This window comes from Saccopteryx leptura, chromosome 9, assembly GCF_036850995.1.
Source record: "Saccopteryx leptura isolate mSacLep1 chromosome 9, mSacLep1_pri_phased_curated, whole genome shotgun sequence".
Taxonomy (NCBI): Eukaryota; Metazoa; Chordata; class Mammalia; order Chiroptera; family Emballonuridae; genus Saccopteryx; species Saccopteryx leptura.
The window spans coordinates 92,551,336-92,569,068 of record NC_089511.1 but is presented as its reverse complement, the minus strand read 5'-3'; the positions used below and the strand labels follow the sequence as shown (position 1 = coordinate 92,569,068).

Genomic DNA, 17,733 nt, shown 5'->3' with positions numbered 1-17,733 from the left:
TAGACAGCAAGTCTTATCAGTTCCACACTAATTCAGACTAAGATGTTAATGATTTGATACATTAGTCTTATACACATTTGCTTAACCCAGTATTTTCCAAAGTGTGCCTTGGAGCATTGGTCCCAAAACTTTTTCCCTTGGGAAAGGGACCCATGATAAAATAAGTTTGGGAAACTGTTTATCACAGCCCCCTGTGAGGTTCATAATTTGCATAAGCATTGAGGATTCTAAGAAGTTCTGTGGTAATAGACCATGGTTCATTTCTTTTTAACCCAGTTTTTCCCAAGAGAATTGGACCTGTGACTCTTACTTGCCACCCTGCAGAATGAGTGCTGTGTGGGCGCCCTTTGGGAGACATCTCTACCGGGGAGAGGTGGATTCAGCAGCGTTGTCTTAGGACAGGTGCTGTGGCGGGCTCTAGGGAGATGAAGCTAGAGGGGTTTTCTGGTGAGGGAGTTGGCCCCTTTCATAGATCTAATCATCATTTTTTTCTCCCTCCTCCCACTAATCTGTCCTTTTCAGACTTCTTCACCCCACCTCATCCTGCTTCCTTCTGGTCAGGAAACAATGAACTTTGCACCGTCTGCATAAACTTAGAGTTCCTCTTTTACATAACTCTTGGGCTTCCAGATTAGAGTTTGGAAGTAAAATAACAACTAAGAATAGTCTCTAATGTTCCAGAAAGCTGGCCAGTCCAGATGGCCCTCCTCACTCACTCAGCCAGTGGGGAGATGGAAAAGTCACCACAGGCCATAGCCCACCGTCCGTGATCTGTCATTGTGACTATGTTCCTGTGTAGTACCTGCACACACACACACAGAGCCATGTATACTGCAGTGATTTTCAGTAACATCATTTTATCTAATCATTCTGTGCCTTTTTTTCCCTTCATCATTCTGTTTTGAAGAGCAACCAGTTGACACAGATAGGTATCATCCATTCTGTAGAGCGTACCATCTTATGGATAGACCACCATGCTCATCCACTCATCTACTGATAGACATGTGGGTTGATTGTCTTTAATTTCTGGCTGTTAGACCTGGCCAGTTGACTCAGTGGATACAGTGTCAGTCTATGGATGTCCTGGGTTCGATTCCCACTCAGGGCACAGAGGAGAAGTGGTTATATGCTTCTCTTTCCCTCCTTCTCCCACTTCTCTCTCTCTTCCCCTCTCACAACCAGTGGCTTGATTGGTTCGAGCATTGCAGGTGCTGAGGATAGCTCAGCTGGTTTGAGCATTGGCTCCAGATGGGGATTGCCAGGTGGATCCGGTTGGGGCACATGCGGGAGTCTGTCTCACTGTCTCCCCTCCTCTCACTTAAAAAAAAAATCTGGCTGTTACAAGCCATGCTTCAATGAGCTTCCTCATACATCTCCTGGTGCTCTCATTAAAGATTTATTCTAAGGAATATTCTCAGAAGTAGACTTGAAGTGTTATAGACCACATTTTAAGTTTTCTAAATATTGCCAATTGTTTTTCCAAGAGATTTCTGCCCGTTTTCACCCCTAGCAGATGTTTGTGAGGGTTACTTTATAATTCCCCACATCACGGACACACTTCACCCCTTCAGACTTTTCATTGTTGTCAATCTAAAGTGTGAAATAGTATCTCATTGTTTTCCTTTTTCTTAAATTGCCACATATTTCTTGCTTTATATGAATATATCACTACTTACTCAACCATTCCCCTATTGATGGACATTCAGCTTGTTTCCCATTTGTATATTTGTTTGTTTTTGATATTATAAATAGTGCCACAAGAAGCAAACTTATACAAACACTCTGATGTACTGGTGCTTTTTTTTTTTTTGTACTGGTGCTTTAATTACTGTCAGAGTAATGTCTAGAACTCACGTTGCTGGTTCAAATCAGCATTTTTCATTTTAAGAAGTACTGACAGCCTGGCCCGTGGTGGTGCAGTGGATAAAGCATTGACCTGGAATGCTGAGGTCACCGGTTCAAAGCCCCGGTCAAGGCATATGCAAAAAGCAACTCTGAGCTGATGCTTCCTGCTCTGCTACCCCTGCCTTTCTCTCTCTCTCTCTTCTCTCTAAAATCAATAAATAAAATATTTTTAAAAAGTAACAAAAGTCCTTTCCCAGAATTTTTTTTTTTTTTTTTGTATTTTTCTGAAGCTGGAAATGGGGAGAGACAGTCAGACAGACACCCACATGCACTCGACCAGGATCCACCTGGCACGCCCACCAGAGGCGATGCTCTGCCCATCCGGGGCGTCGCTCTGCCACGACCAGAGCCACTCTAGCGCCTGGGGCAGAGGCCAAGGAGCCATCCCCAGCACCCGGGCCATCTTTGCTCCAATGGAGCCTCGGCTGCAGGAGGGGAAGAGAGAGACAGAGAGGAAGGAGGGGGGGGTGGAGAAGCAAATGGGCGCTTCTCCTATGTGCCCTGGCCGGGAATCGAACCCGGGTCCCCCGCACGCCAGGCCGATGCTCTACCGCTGAGCCAACCGGCCAGGGCCCTTTCCCAGAATTTTATAGTCATTTTTAGTCCCACCAATTGCCTCTGAAAATATACTTTTGCCAATAACTGGTGACATTGATCTTTTAAGTTTTTGATGATCTGGAATCCCCTGAGACCTCATTGTTGTTTTACTCTGCACCCCTGCCCACTGATGAGTTAAGCCCCTTGACACTGCCTCTTTACTGAGCTGCCTATCCACACATTGCAGTGGCATCCCTTTGCTGTCTGCATAACCTATTGCATTTCTCTTCTGTTGCTTTTTTCACAGAGGACTTTAGTTCTTTATTTTCTAAACTATGCACATTGTTTTTTCTTTGTAACTTTTGGATTTACTGCTTTGCTAAAGAAGGCCCTCCCAATGTTGCATAAATATGCCTATATTTTGTCTAATACTTTTATAATTTTGTGAGGTTTTTGTAACTTTAGGCCTTTTTTCATCTGCCATGTTTTTTTTATTTTTTAATTTTAAAATTTTTTTATTTAATTTCTTTTTCCCCCTAAGTTAGAAGTGGGGAGGCAGTCAGACAGACTCCCGCATGTGCCCGACAAAGATACACCCAGCCTACCCACCAGGAGGCGATGCTCTGCCATCTGGGGTGTCACTCCGCGGCAGCTGGAGCCATTCTAGCACCTGAGGTGGAGGCCATGGAGCCGTCCTCAGCACCGAGGCCAACTTTGCCCCAATGGAACCTTGGCTGTGGGAGGGAAAGAGAGAGATAGAGATAAAGGAGAGGGGGAGGGGTGGAGAAGCAGATGGCCGCTTCTCCTGTATGTCCTGGTCAGGAATCAAACCCGGGACTTCCACATGCCGGGCCGACATTCTACTGCTGAGCCAACTGGCCAGGGCTGGCCATGTGTTTTTTACCATTATAATTTATTTATCAGAGGCTGAGTTTTATTATTCATGATATTCAAGTCCTTTACATCAGTGGTCCCCAACCTTTTTTGGGCCACGGACCAGTTTAATGTCAGAAAATATTTTCACGGACCGGCCTTTAGGGTGGGACGGATAAATGTATCACATGGCCAAGACAAGCCTCAAGAGTGAGTCTTAGATGGATGTAACAGAGGGAATCTGGTCATTTTTTTAAAATAAAACATTGTTCAGACTTAAATATAAATAAAACGAAAATAATGTAAGTTATTTATTCTTTCTCTGCGGACCGGTACCAAATGGCCCACGGACCGCTACCAGTCTGCAGCCCGGGGGTTGGGGACCCCTGCTTTACATGGTGATGCCATGATGTGAAGTAAGGGTCAGAGATCTCTGGTGTCATTTATTACATCATACATTCTTTCCCTCAGCCTTGGGGTGACATGCGCAACAGCCAGTTCCTGGGCTCGGCTCCCACTTAGAGCTACTTCCTTTGTGTTCTATGAAAGTTGTTGGATCTTTCTGTGCATCAATCCTCACAATCTATAAAATGAACGGAATAGTACTATTACCTCATATGAGGATTTTTGAGAGAATTAAATAGGTCAATTCTGCATGAAAACATGTAAAATAGTATTTGGCACAAAGAAAACACAATAAACATTAGCTAATTCTGTATTACATTCACATAGTTTCTCGGGTCTGTTTCTGGGCTTTCTGGGTTCCTTGACTTGATATACAAGGCTGAGATGATGATCTAAAAATTCGTCTATAAACACTTTACACTGTCTTTCCATTTTCAGTATAGCAAGTAAGAAAACTCATGATAATTAGATTAGCTTTCTTCTCCCAGAAGCTTGTGAGCTTGTGGGAGCATTTCTCTTCTCTTTTCTATTCCTTCACCTCTCCTTTCCTCCCTCCCCTCTCTCTCTCTCTCTCTCTCTCTCTCTCTCTCTCTCTCACACACACACACACACACACACACACACACACACACACACACACATTCTCTCTAACATTTTGAAAGTTAATTCATATATATATAGGTATGCCAGTTTTTCTGCCTAGGATTTACTCAGAAAATTGAGAAATGCTTTTCAAAAATGTATCTACTCTAAGCGTGATCACATGCGATTCCTGTTTACCTATGATTCTCATGAGAGACTTCCAGGAACAACAGAACATCACAAGAAACAGCAGAAATTTTTGTGACAGTAAAAGGGACTCAAGACTTATTAATGACCAGAAACCTCAATGTTTACTTTCCTCTCATAAGAGAGATTTAAAAAGAAGGAGAATTAGAAATATAAATGGAAACACTGAAATCTCAGAATGTAAATTTTGGTTTTTAAACAAATACAAGATCATTCTCTTTACTCTAAAGAAACTGATGAGGTTTGTTTTGTTTTGTTTGGCTATAAACAAAAAGAAAATTAAAATTTTAAAAACCCCAGAAATTTTCAGTGCTGCAGGTTAAGTTTTACAGATACCAGGATCTAAAAACTTTGACTGGTTAGAGTATATGGTCTTTTTTAAAAAGAGGGAGCTGCCTGACACCTATGCACTCTTATGGTTCAATGTCACCCCATTAAATTTAATTTCAAAATAAATTTTTGAAAAAATGAATCTCTAAACCTGCTCCTGTGCCTGGTGCGAGAGCCAGCTGCCACCGTGGCCCCACCGCGCAAGCACAACGACGGTGTTTGCCCCGACCACTACACGCAGTTCAGGCACTGAGCAGGCTGCTGGATGTTGGATGTACAGGTCAGGCATGATGGCGCAGTCTTCACCACATGTAACTGGTGCCCAGCAAGACAGTTCTGTGCTGGTGGAGAACATTGGGAGAAATTGCTGCTCAGAGTCATCTCAAATAGATGTCTTCTGATGCTTTCTTCTTCAATTCCTCTTATACAGGGGTGCACACCTCCCATTTGCTGTCCCTCTGCTCTGAGCACCATCTCAGATTTAAGGGGCCTCGGGCTCAAGGAACAGCACAGTGGGCTGCCGCAGGATCTCAGGAAGGTCCTGAGACCTGGCTGGCTCACTGGATGCACATTCAGCTCTAATGTGTTGACCTGATGGTGGGCACATCCTCATACCACATGGGCAGTCTCCATCCTGAGGTGCCCAATCCAAAGGCATTTAGCTCAATCTTCTCCTTTTGCTTGCTCAGATGGATGGAATGGAACCCCGGATTCCCCTTGAGCATCGATGCCAAATGCCACAAGGATTTACCTCGTGACATCCAATTTGACAGTGAGAAGGGAGTGGACTTCGTGCTGAACTACTCTAAGGCGTGAGTCTATGGGAACTAAGGACCTTGGGCAGCAACTTCAATGGCTAGGGCTGGAAGGATGGCCCTCACTGCTTTCCCTATGGGGCCTTTGGGCTTAGGGAGCATCATACCTTAACCTCTTCCCAAATGCTTTTGATTATATCTTGGTCACAGAGTGGACTCTCAATGTACAATCACAGGATATCCTGTATGTTAAAGAAGTTACAACCTGAAAGACTACAGACACTGAACATGGCTATGTTTCAGCCCAAAGTGGAGGTCTTTACTTAGAATGCCCATTCCTACCCACACCGTATACCTGCTACACCCAGCCCAAGGGTCAGCAGTACCCAGGCCATCACCTAGGTGGCAGGGCTCTGCAGTAATGATGGCCATGCCTGTGCTTATCCCTGTCATGCAATCCCTATCCCCATCTGTCCATCACAACAACCCCATGAGGGAGGCACAGTCATTATCTCCATTTTCAGCTGAGGAACTTGAGGAATCAGGATGTCAAGTGCCCAGCCCACAGTGCCTACTGATAAATGGTAGAGATCAGAGTTCTGTGCTTCCTCTTGGAGGCTGCACTACTGCAGGGTATTTTAGGTTGGCTGAACCCTGAGGATCCAGGGTGCTTGTTACAAATATGGAGCCCCGACCTCACCCCAGGGCTAGTGGGAGGATTTTTGAATCTCTACCTTGACATTTCAGGGAATTTTCACAATTATGGAAATCCATAAAACCGTAAATTCTCATTCTGCATCCTGACAGAGCTTAGAATGCCCTGGGGAGCTTCAGCACCTCCCAACCTCACAGCCAGGAGCTGAGTCCCCCAGGGTAGGACACTGGCCCCCAGTGGGCGTGCCCAGGAAGCAAACAGGTGGAGAACCACTAACCCAATCAGTTTTGGTGGCAACATTTGTCTAGGCATAGCTGTTTTTTTGAGAAGGGTGCCTTATTTAGTTAGACTTCTGAAAGGCCTGTGCCAAGGACTTCCTCCTTTGGATATTTTGGAAGAACTGTAAAGACACACACACACACACACACACACACACACACACACACACACACACACCCTCTCAACCATTCCCTCCAGAGAATCCCTGCATGTCAGGAAGACTGTATGCATTTGTCCCTCTGAAGCTTCATCCAAGTTGAGGGGTGGGCATAGTCAGGGCCTGACTTAACCAGCCTCTGCTAAATGCCAGGGTCCCCAGGTGTGGATGCTTTCTCCATGGAATCATCCGTTTTAACCTTCGCAGCAACCCTCAGAAGTAGGTACAGTGTTTTCAGATGAATAAACTGAGGTTCTGCTGAGTCCAGATCAAATTGTCTGCCTAAACTTATTTAGGAAGAAATTGGCAAATCCAGGATTTAAATCCGGATCTATTTGGGTCCAAAGCTGGGGATTTTCCCCCTCCCCGCCACCACTATAATTAGGATCAACTAGAGGGAAAATTAAAACCAAACGTCTGGGTTAGTAATGAGCAGTACCCAACATCTGGCTCCCTAGAAACATCATGGCAATTAAATGTCTCACTTCCCACTCAAGGTTTGGCATTGTTGAGTCAAAGTCATGTGACTTTAGTAGGGTAGAGCCCAGACCAGAGGGGACAATCAGAATAGAAGGCCTTTGTGACAGGAGAAGTTTGTAGAAAAAAATGATAAAGAAGGAGAGGCAGTAGGGTCAAGAGAGAGGGTACTGCTTTGGTGGAGAGTTGGATAGTAGATGAATGGATAAAAAGTGGATGGATTGTGGAGGGTGAATGATGGTGGAGGGATGGGTAGTGGGTGGGTAGATTCATAGATGGTGGAAAGATGGAAGTGAATGGATGGATGGTGGAAGGATAGATGGATGAATGTGAAGGGAGGGAGAGATGAATACATGAGCAGATGTTGGGTGGATGGATGGATGAATGAATGGATAATGGAATGAAGAGTAAGTTATGCCTTTCCTATGTCTGTTCTGTATGCCTTAAGGTCACAGTCATCTTTGTATTTCAGAAGCTTAGCACAGTAGCTGCTACAGACTAGGTGCTGAGTAAACTTTGACAAAATGACATGAGGGGGACCAAACTGGCTTCTCAGGGGCCTTTGTTGCCACTTCATAGACCCTCACTTCACACACATACAGTTACCTTTTTCTTCTCACATATCCCCACCATGGCTAATGGTGCCTAGATCAGTGGTTCTCAATTCTGATTGTGCATTTAATGTTACAGATTCTATGCCACCTCTCCCTCTCCCAGCCTGTCACACTGGGCCTACCAGCATCTATCTTCCTCCCTCCCTCCCTTTCTTCCTTTCTTCCTTTCTTCTTTTTTTCCTTTCTTTCTAATTCAATGAGAGGAGGGGAGGCAGAGACAGGCTCCTGCATGCACCCCAACCAGGATCCACTTGGCATGCCCACTAGGGGGGAATTGTCTGCCCATCTGCGGCCCTTGCTCTGTTGCAACTGGAGCCATTTTAGCACCTGAGGTGGAGGCCATGGAGCCATCCTCAGTGCCCGGGCCAATGCATTTGAACCAATTGAGCCATGGCTGCAGGAGGAGAAGAGAGAGAGAGAAAGTAAGAGAGAAGGGGGAGGGGTGGAGAAGCAGATGGTAGCTTTTCCTGAGTGCCCTGACTGGGGATCGAACCCAGGATGTCCACATGCCGGGCCAACACTCTAACACTGAGCCAACCGGCCAGGATTTGATGCCTATATTTCTATATACCAATCCTATTTACCTCTATTGAGTACTGTTATGAAATCAGAGTTTTATCCCATTGGAAAAGAAATTTCTTTGAGAAAAGGTAAGGGGTGAAAAGAAATCTCATTCAAAAGTTAAACCTAAACATTTTTAAATGATATTTGCTAAAGTAGCATATTTTTTCTTGTTTAAAATGGGTCATAGAATAAAAGCAAGAGTTAACACAAAGCATAAAGTAGTGTTACTCTAAAAAGGGGTTTGTTCTATAATCAATTTAATTTGAAAATACTGTAACCTTCCCAATAGTGGTTTTCAAACTATAGCTTACATCAGAACCTCCTGGAAGCTTGTTAAAGCCTGGACTTCTGGACCCACACCCCAAGTGTGCAATTCCAGAGGCCAGACACGGGGCCTAGGAATCTGCCTTTCTGACAAGGTCCCAGGGAGTGTAGATGTAGCTGATCTGGGGACCACACTGGGAACTTCTGCTCTAGAAACTGTAAGGGCTTAAGGAACCCCGACATGCGGAAATCTGCTTAATATTGTTCCCATGTCTCCAGGCTCCTCAGAGGGGTTCAGGTACTGCTCAGTGCACAGGTGTGGGAACCAGGGTTAAAGGTGCATTAACCTTTCCCCCTTTCTCACCTTCTCTCTTGCTATGTCTTGCTATGCTCTGCAGTCTAGCTCTGCTGGCATTTACAGAGCGCCCACTACGTGCCTGGTTCCAGGGTTCTCTAGCTTTTGCTTTTTCTCTTCTGGGGCCTCTCTCCCATGCCTGCCTTAGGCCTGCCCTGGGATTCAAAAAAGAAAACACTGATTCTTCCCTCAAAAAAAACTCAAAAGAGAAAGTGCCAGTTAAACTTCATGTGGTTGTTTCTACAAGGCCCATCTTAGGACGACTGGGCTTCTCCCGGGGCGGCAAGGACAAGCAGTTCAGACCTCCACTCCAGTGGGGCAACATAGGTCCAGATACCATCCTTCAAACAGCCTTGTGTGGGGGGGCCACCGCAGAACATTGGTCCATGGATTCTTATCAATGGGTAAGTCTGACTTCCCACCAGCCCCCAGGGGATGCCTAAGCTGTTGGTCCATGGACCCTATTTGCAGTACCATGTCATAGATTGCATTCCTGAGGGAGAAATCTATAAGCCTATTAAAATTAGCAATAAGTATTATCTCATTTCTAGTTACCCTTAATAGCAGAAAGCTGCTTATTTAAAGCTTGGCCTGCTGGGGTTGATTCAAATGCTAGCTGTGCCATCTTTCGAGAATTAAGTTTTCTGACCCCAAGTCTCTTTCCTCTAACATCCTATGATGCCTTGCTGATAAAAATTGTTATGAGATTTAGAAGAACTCACACATGCAATATCCCCATGGTGACGTCTGGCGCACTGTAGGTGAGTTTCCTCTGGCAATTCCATTCTGTGTACTCGAGAGGACTATCTTCTCATCCCAGAGCCCAGGAAAGCAAGATGCAGCTGAGAGCTGACTTCTCAGGCACAGGACCCACCTGCTTGCTCACTCATCAGGGCTTCCTCCACCCCCAGAGAGCAGGCCTGGATGGGAGGCTACTGGCTGCTCCTCCTCTGACAAATGCTTATTGAACTTCTGGGGACGGGGCCCAAGATGAATCAGAAGTGGCCTCTTGGATGCCTGAGTGGTGGCACAGTGGATAGAGCTTTGCCTGAGATGCTGAGGACCCAGGTTTGAAACCCTGAGGTCGCCGGCTTGAGCATGGAATCATAGACATGATCGCATAGTCACTGGCTTGAGCCCAAGGTCACTGGCTCTGCTGGAGCCTCCAGTCAAGGCACATATGAGAAAGCAATCAATGAATGACTAAAGTGCTGCAATTATGAATTGATGCTTCTCATCTCTCTTCCTTCCTATCTGTACCTGTCCCTCTCTTTCTCTCTCTCACTTAAAAAAAAAAAAAAGTGGCCCATTGGTCTCAGCTCCAAGAAGTTCAAAGTCTAGTGAGGACACAGTTGTGGGTGGTGCACCCTTAGGAAAAGAGCTCTGGGGGTAATTCAAGGCAAGGGAAGCAGCAACTCTGGGGGACACCAGCAGAAAAACACTTCCCAAGAGAGGAGCCCAACCTGTGTTTTGAAGATTTATAGGAGTTCACCACACTGATAGGAGGGGCAGAGGGGATGAAAGTCTGAACAAGGACTCTAGTGACTCCGGAGGACCGGAGTCAGGGCCTGGGTAAGGAATTGAGGTCGAGGCTGCCAAGGCAGAAAGGTGGGCAAGGAGCCCAACATTTACTGGGGAGGGTTGTAGAGTTCAAGGCCATGGGGGTGTGAGGCAGGGACAGAGTCCAGGAGCTTGGCATTATGCATTTTAGTGTCTAGAAGAAAGGGGTTGTTGTCTGACACTTCAGAGAGACGAGGGGAGTCTTGGGTTGACTCGGTCCTTTGGGTACAGCCACAGGGAAGTCACCAGTTCCCTGAGTGAGAAAATTTGGTAGGGGGAAGCAAAGAAGAGGGGAAGTAAAGAGGAATCAACAGGTGAAGATTCTTCCATGAATTGGTTATGAAGAAAGGGGATGAGTGCATTAGACAGAAGGCCCCAGTCTGGATTATGGACTTAACCACCCGTCCTTCCGGAACATCATGGCTGAAGGCTGCAGGCTTTAATATTAACAGTACGTGAGAATCATGGTACTAGTCCTGATCCTTGCTGATTTCTTTTTCTATACTGATACTTTCTGTATACCATGCCAGCCCTGTGATGCAAAAACAATCATTACGCTTATTTCAAGGATGAGGGAAAAAACTGAGGTACAGTGAGGGTAGGACTTGCTCCAGGACACATGGCTGGGAAATGCTGGGGCTGGGACTTCAGGGCAGGTCTTTAACACTGTACTGACCGCACCCACCTCAGCTGCCCTTTCTTGCCAGGGCCTGGCCTCACAGTCTCCCAACTCCATCCAGGGTTCTTGTGTCCAGACCCCAACATGGTGTTGGGGACTCCAAGGCCCTTTGGTGCCGCCTCCTAGTGGTCTTCTGGTGAAAGGGTGCCCAACCCATGCCTGGCAGCCTGCTCTGGTTCCTGATAGACAGAATCCAGACCCAGGGCCTGGTCTGTGTCCCTACGGCTTACGCCATAGCTGTACTATTCTGCCTGTAGCTAAGCCCAGTCCTGCCTATAGGACACTGACCAGAGGTCCCCAAACTTTTTACACAGGGGGCCAGTTCACTGTCCCTCAGACCTGTTGGAGGGCCGCCACATACAGTGCTCCTCTCACTGACCACCAATGAAAGAGGTGCCCCTTCGGGAGTGCAGCGGGGGGGCGGATAAATGGCCTCAGGGGGCCACATGCAGCCCGCGGGCCGTAGTTTGGGGACGCCTGTTCTAGGCTAAGGTCACCAGAGAGGCCTTCCGCATTAGACCTCTGCCTCCGGAAGTCCGCTTCCACACCACTTCTGAGTAACTGGTGGCTCATTTCCTCCAGGCCACCTGCTCTGCCTGGAACAAGGCCAGCCATCCTCAGTAAAGTCTGCACCCCCCACTCCCAAGAGAAAAACTGTGAAATGGAAAATGAAGAAGCTGTTAGGAGACCAGTAGCAGGGGAAGTAGAGGAAACAAGAGCCCCTGCTTCTGCCAGCCCAGGCCAGCCGCTCAGTGCAGGCCTCCGCCCGGCTGTGCCAGCACCTGGCCATGTTCCTGCGCTATGTGACCTTGAAGGATCTTGCTCTTCCTGGGCTGCAGGTTCCTCTTTTTACAGTAATAGATCTTTGAAGTCCTTTGCACTCCAGTTGTCTGTAAGTACATAGAAATATTTGTCTCCAGAGGACACGTAAATATTTCCCTCCTAACTCCACTTCTTCCTGGACCTGTAGCTTCCTCAAAATATGGCCACAACTCACGGTGTCTTGAGTTCAAAGAGACCCAGTGGGGAATGCCTGGACTGTGGACAGCGACTCACTCCTGTTTCCCACAAGGTCCCAGGCCCAGGATCTCCTTCCTGGGTACCATCTGTCACTGGGCCATCCTCAGGGCTGTGGGGTTGTGGGGACCTGGGAAGGCCTCTGCTCTCCCAGAAACAAGTCCTTCCTACTCTCAGACTGACACCACCTCACTGTGAGATTTATTCCTCTAGCTTAGCAAGGGTTTCTGTCCCCAGAGACTCACTAACGAGGAAGATAGACAGGAGGATGAGGGAGGAGGTAAATGGCTGAAAGGAGATTAGCAGGGCCATTCTTGGGCTCCCCAGTCTGCTCACTGGAGGGGAGGCTGTGAAAGCTCTTCCTTTCTGGTGAGGGGCTGCGGTGCAAGTGATGAGTGTACGAGCTATGGACTGGAGGACAGTGTGGCATTATCCCCCAGCATGGAGGTGCTGAGCCCTCCTGTGTGTGGCCACTACTGCCTAGGGCAGGGGTCAGGGACCTTTTTGGCTGAGAGAGCCATGAACGCCACATATTTTAAAATGTAATTCCATGAGAGCCATACAATGACCCATGTACGTTAGGCATTATCCAATAAAAATTTGGTGTTGTCCCGGAGGACAGCTGTGATTGGCTCTAGGCACTCGCAACCATGAACATGAACGGTAGGAAATGAATGGATTGTAATACATAAGAATGTTTTATATTTTTAACATTATTATTATTATTATTATTATTATTTTGTATTTTTCTGAAGCTGGAAACGGGGAGGCAGTCAGACAGACTCCCGCATGCGCCTGACCGGGATCCACCCGGCATGCCCACCAGGGGGCGATGCTCTGCCCATCCGGGGCATTGCTCTGTTGCAACCAGAGCTACTCTAGCGCCTGAGGCAGAGGCCATGGAGCCATCCCCAGCGCCCGGGCCAACTTTGCTCCAGTGGAGCCTTGGCTGCGGGAGGGGAAGAGAGAGACAGAGAGGAAGGAGAGGGGGAGGGGTGGAGAAGCAGATGGGTGCTTCTCCTGTGTGCCCTGGCCGGGAATCAAACCCAGGACTTCCACACGCCAGGCCGACGCTCTACCACTGAGCCAACCGGCCAAGGCCAACATTATTTTTTTTATTAAAGATTTGTCTGTGAGCCAGATGCAGCCATCAAAAGAGCCACATCTGGCTCACGCCTAGGCTGTGCTGTGGCCCCTTCTGGGCATTACAGCATCTCAGTGGCCTGCAGGCAGCTTGAGGAGAAGTGGAGGCTCACAGAGGTTGTGGGCCTCATGGCCCCAGGACTCTCTCCTGAGCAGGGTGGGCTCCTAAAGATCCCAGGGTGATTGGTATAGTGGAGAGACACGGTTCTAAACTGAGACAGATCCAGAAGGGGAGCCTGCAAGCAGGATGTCAGGTTTTGCCTTAGGTGGCCTTCCCCTGTCTGTCATCTCTTGCTCATCTGCCAAATTCCAGCCTTTGGTCACCTGGACTTGCTGCCCTCTGCGTGCTTATAGGTGGCTCCTCTGGGATAGATAACAGAGACCTCTGTTAGCCAGGTTCACTCTGGATAAAACACCCAAACTTCAGTCCTTTACTCCTACTGAAAGGGGACAGCATGAGAGGCTTTAGGACTCTCAAAACTCCCCGTGATCATGCTTCAGCCAACAACAGCCCAGCGTCCGAGGAGAGAGTCCTGGGTGGGTGCGGGGCCTTCTCCAGTTAGGGCTGCTTCCTTGGGGAGGAGACTGTCTCTGCCTGACACTCTTGAGGTGGGGCAGGAAGGGGAGCCCACTGGAGAAGCACTTCTGGCATGGCTCTCTGCCCCGGGCATTTGACACGCCTCTCAGATAGTGATCAATGCTTCCCCTTTGGTGCTCGGGGGCTTGGGCTTAGTGTGGATCCATGCTGACATGCACATAAGGCAGTACACAGGCACCCACACTGATGGGTTTGTATATCATCTGCTATCAGCACTGCAGAGACAGCATCCCAGGGCCAGCTTGGTCTGCAGAAGGGGAAGTTTCCCTGACATTGAAGGAGGAGTGGTCACATGCTGGGTGAAGCTTGCACTCACCCCATATGCTTGGGAGGAGGAGAAAGAGGGAAGCACAACAAACAGTGTCCAGGAAGCCTGAGCACTAGAAGCACAAACAGGAAGTACTGCTGGTGGGGAGGCAGCAGGTGACTGCTTATCACTCTCAGCCAGATGTGTGCCAGAGAGAGAAATTGAGGCAGTGTGTGTCACAGTGAGCACCGGCCAGAATTCCCAAACCTCTGTGCCTTGCCTGTGTTCTGTAAGGAAGCCTGGGAAGCCTCTCTCCTTCCTCTCTGCCTTTCCCAGGCTCATCCCACATATGCCTCCTCCAGGAAGCCTCTCAGATTTCTCAGGCTATCTGGATCTCATTCCTTATTGCTTAGAGCCTGCACTTTGAACGTATCAAGCTCCTCTCCTGAGTTATTTGCTCTCCTGTGTCGTGAGCATTCAGAAATGGTGTCCTCAGTATCAGGCACAGCCAGGGCTAGGTAGAAAGTAAGTAAGTGTTAAACTCAACTGAACGTCTAGTCCCCCTCCCTCAAATCCAGGAGAGTCCGTTGAGCTTAAGTGTTTTTGGCATTCTGTCCCTGGAAGCATAAAGGAGTGAACGGATGCATGGACGACATGTGTGTAAAGGGCCAGAGGCACGCAGCTGCTCCTGATGGCAGGCAGACACTCCCTCCCACTGCGGTGCCAGCTTCCGTCCTGGGTCCACAGGCCAGTCAGCTCTCCCCAGCGGCTGCCTTGGCCTCATCTCCACTGCCCGTGTGTTATCTAGAGGCTCCACATGACCATGGTGTGAAGGGGTTTGCCGAGGGATGCCCAGCGCCTGTGGGGGGTGACGCTGTTCCCTGTCACACAGGATGGAGAACCTGTTCATCAATCGCTTCATGCACATGTTCCAGTCTTCCTGGAGTGACTTTGCCGATTTTGAAAAAATCTTCGTCAAGATCAGCAACACTATTTCTGGTGAGTATGCCTTTTGGGTTCTCATGGTGCCGAGGAGACTAGCCTTGGACAGGGTTGCCCACACTGGTCCAGTATGGCTGGACCACCAGGCCCAGCTGCCCAGGGATGTTGCAAGTCTATACTTCTACCAACAGGGCACAAGGATACCAATTTCTCCACATCCTCACCTGTTGTCCTTTGTTTCATTTTTTGTAATAGCCATCCTGACAGGTGTGAGTTAGTCTTGAGTTGCATTTCCCTGATGATTAGTGTCACTGAGGATCTTCTCATGTACTTGCTAGCCGTTTGTGTCTTCTTTGGAGAAGTGTATGTTCAAGTCCTTTGCCCATTTTTTAACTGAACTGTTAGTTTTTTTGTTATTGAGTTGTAGGAGTTCCTTATATATTTTGAGCAGTAGCCCCTTATCAGACAGATGTATGCTTTGCAAACACTTTTTTTTTCCTATTCTGTATGTTGCCTTTCACCCTGTTGTTTGTTTCCATTGCTGTGCACAAGTTTCTTAGTTTATTGCAATCCCGTTTACCTGTTTTTGGTTTTGTACTTGAGAAAAATGTGCCCCAGGAATGTCCTCAGGGCTGGCGCAGGGAGGATAAGTGGTGCCAGGCCTGACCAGTGATGGGCAGGGGCACCGGCAGCTGGAAGTGGAGGCGGAGTCTGTGGTCAGCCAGCCATCTATGGAGTGTCTGGGAAAAGAGGCCTAGCAGGGCGCAGGCTGCCCCACTGGGACCTCAGCTGGGCCACAATTCTCTCCTCCACAGAGCGGGTCATGAACCACTGGCAGGAAGACCTCATGTTTGGGTACCAGTTCCTGAACGGCTGCAACCCCGTGCTGATCCAGCGCTGCAGCAAGCTGCCCAAGAAGCTCCCGGTGACCACGGAGATGGTGGAGTGCAGCCTGGAACGGCAGCTCACCTTGGAGCAGGAGGTCGAGGTAAGACCTGGTGGGCTGGGATCAGTGGAACACACATCAGAAGCCCAACTTAGATGGCCAGGTCACACACTGCCTCCATCACTTACTTAAAGCCATTACAAAATAGTCCTAGGGATGTGAGGTACACCATAGGGAATATAGTCAGCAATATCATAACTATGTGTGTCAGGTGAATACTGACTTATCCCAGGGATCACTTCTTAAGTTATATAAGGTCTATCGGAAAGTTCTGTCCATTTTTGGAATAAAACAAAATACAAATTTTTCTTACTGTCAATAAACTTTATTAAATAATATAATTGCCATTATTATTAATGATTTCTTGCCAGCGTGAGGGCAATTTGTATATCCCATTTTTGAAAAATGTTTTTATCTTTTGATGTGAAAAATTGAACCAGTGCTTGTTTGATATCTTCTTCATTTTTAAATTTTTTGCCCTTCAAAAAATTTTGTAAGGACAAAAACAAGTGATAGTCGGAGTGTGCTAAGTCCGGGGAGTATGGTGGATGCGACAGACATGCTTCTGTAGCATTTCTTCCTTGTTGAAATTTGTAAAAATTACAGTGGCGTAAATGAACTTTATCAGTAGCCATGGGTACACTAATGCTTCACACATAAGACTAACGTGAATCAACTTTGTTTTAGTTAATTTGCTACGTCAGTATGTATACATTAAGTGATAAAAATAGAGAGGCACACATGCGCCAAATAAACATGTGCTTACATGTCGAAACTTGTTGTGATAGAAACGAACAGAACTTTCCGGTAGACCTTATATAAATGTCTAACCATTATGCTGTACATCTGAAATATACACACACGTGCACACGCACGGGCTTACGAAGTGCCTCACTTCAGCATAGTCAGAAAAGGGCAGTTTTCTACCTTCCCCAAATCCCGGTCACCTTTGGTCTGGAGTGCATATAACTACAGAAAAGAGCGTAAATCAGGAGTGTCAGCAAGCTCAAGAAACTTGCACCAAGTAACCCATCCCACTGTACCAGCATCTCCAGACAAGGACACAGAGCACACTGTTCCTACAGACAGCCCCCAGCCCCTGAAGCTTCTCCCTGCCCCAGAAGAGCACCCCCACCTGGAGACTTTATCTTGACCCTGGAGACCCCTGCCTGCCTCTGTAAACCCTACCCTTACAGATCCTCCTCAGAACCTCCCACCCCGAAAGACCCACCCCTTTTCCTGCTCTCACCCAAGGAGGGGGGCTGATAGTGGAGTCTGCTTAGTTTTGAACTTTATGTAACTAGAGTCCCACAGTGATATTCTTTGCTATTTGACTTGTCTTACCTATTCCATCTAAACTTTACGTGCTTTAAACTTATTAAACTGTCACCCTGAGTGGGCTTTCCACATCTTATGTAAGAGTCAGGCTGATTTCAAGTACAACAAATGCAAAACATGGTCACAGCCATCCCCTCACCTCGTGGGAAAAGCCCTACAACCTGGAAACTCTTGACATAAACCAGCTTTTGAGTGGAATAACAAAAGAACTACAAATTCTGAATTCCCCTGAGTTGTCAGGGGCCTCCAGAGCTGCCTCCCCTCCCCTATGAGCCTTATTCTAGGGTCTGCCTCTAGCAGACAC

General features: G+C 47.6%; 1 protein-coding gene across 1 annotated transcript in view; it reads left to right on the top strand.

Moving 5' to 3' along the window:
- Positions 1 to 17,733, top strand: part of ALOX5 (arachidonate 5-lipoxygenase) — a 54,316-nt gene that overhangs the window by 16,701 nt on the left and 19,882 nt on the right. Inside the window, exons 4-6 of the mRNA XM_066349634.1 lie at positions 5,529 to 5,651; positions 15,096 to 15,202; positions 15,961 to 16,133. Coding sequence (XP_066205731.1) covers positions 5,529 to 5,651; positions 15,096 to 15,202; positions 15,961 to 16,133 — 403 coding nt within the window. The remainder of the gene's footprint in view (positions 1 to 5,528; positions 5,652 to 15,095; positions 15,203 to 15,960; positions 16,134 to 17,733) is intronic.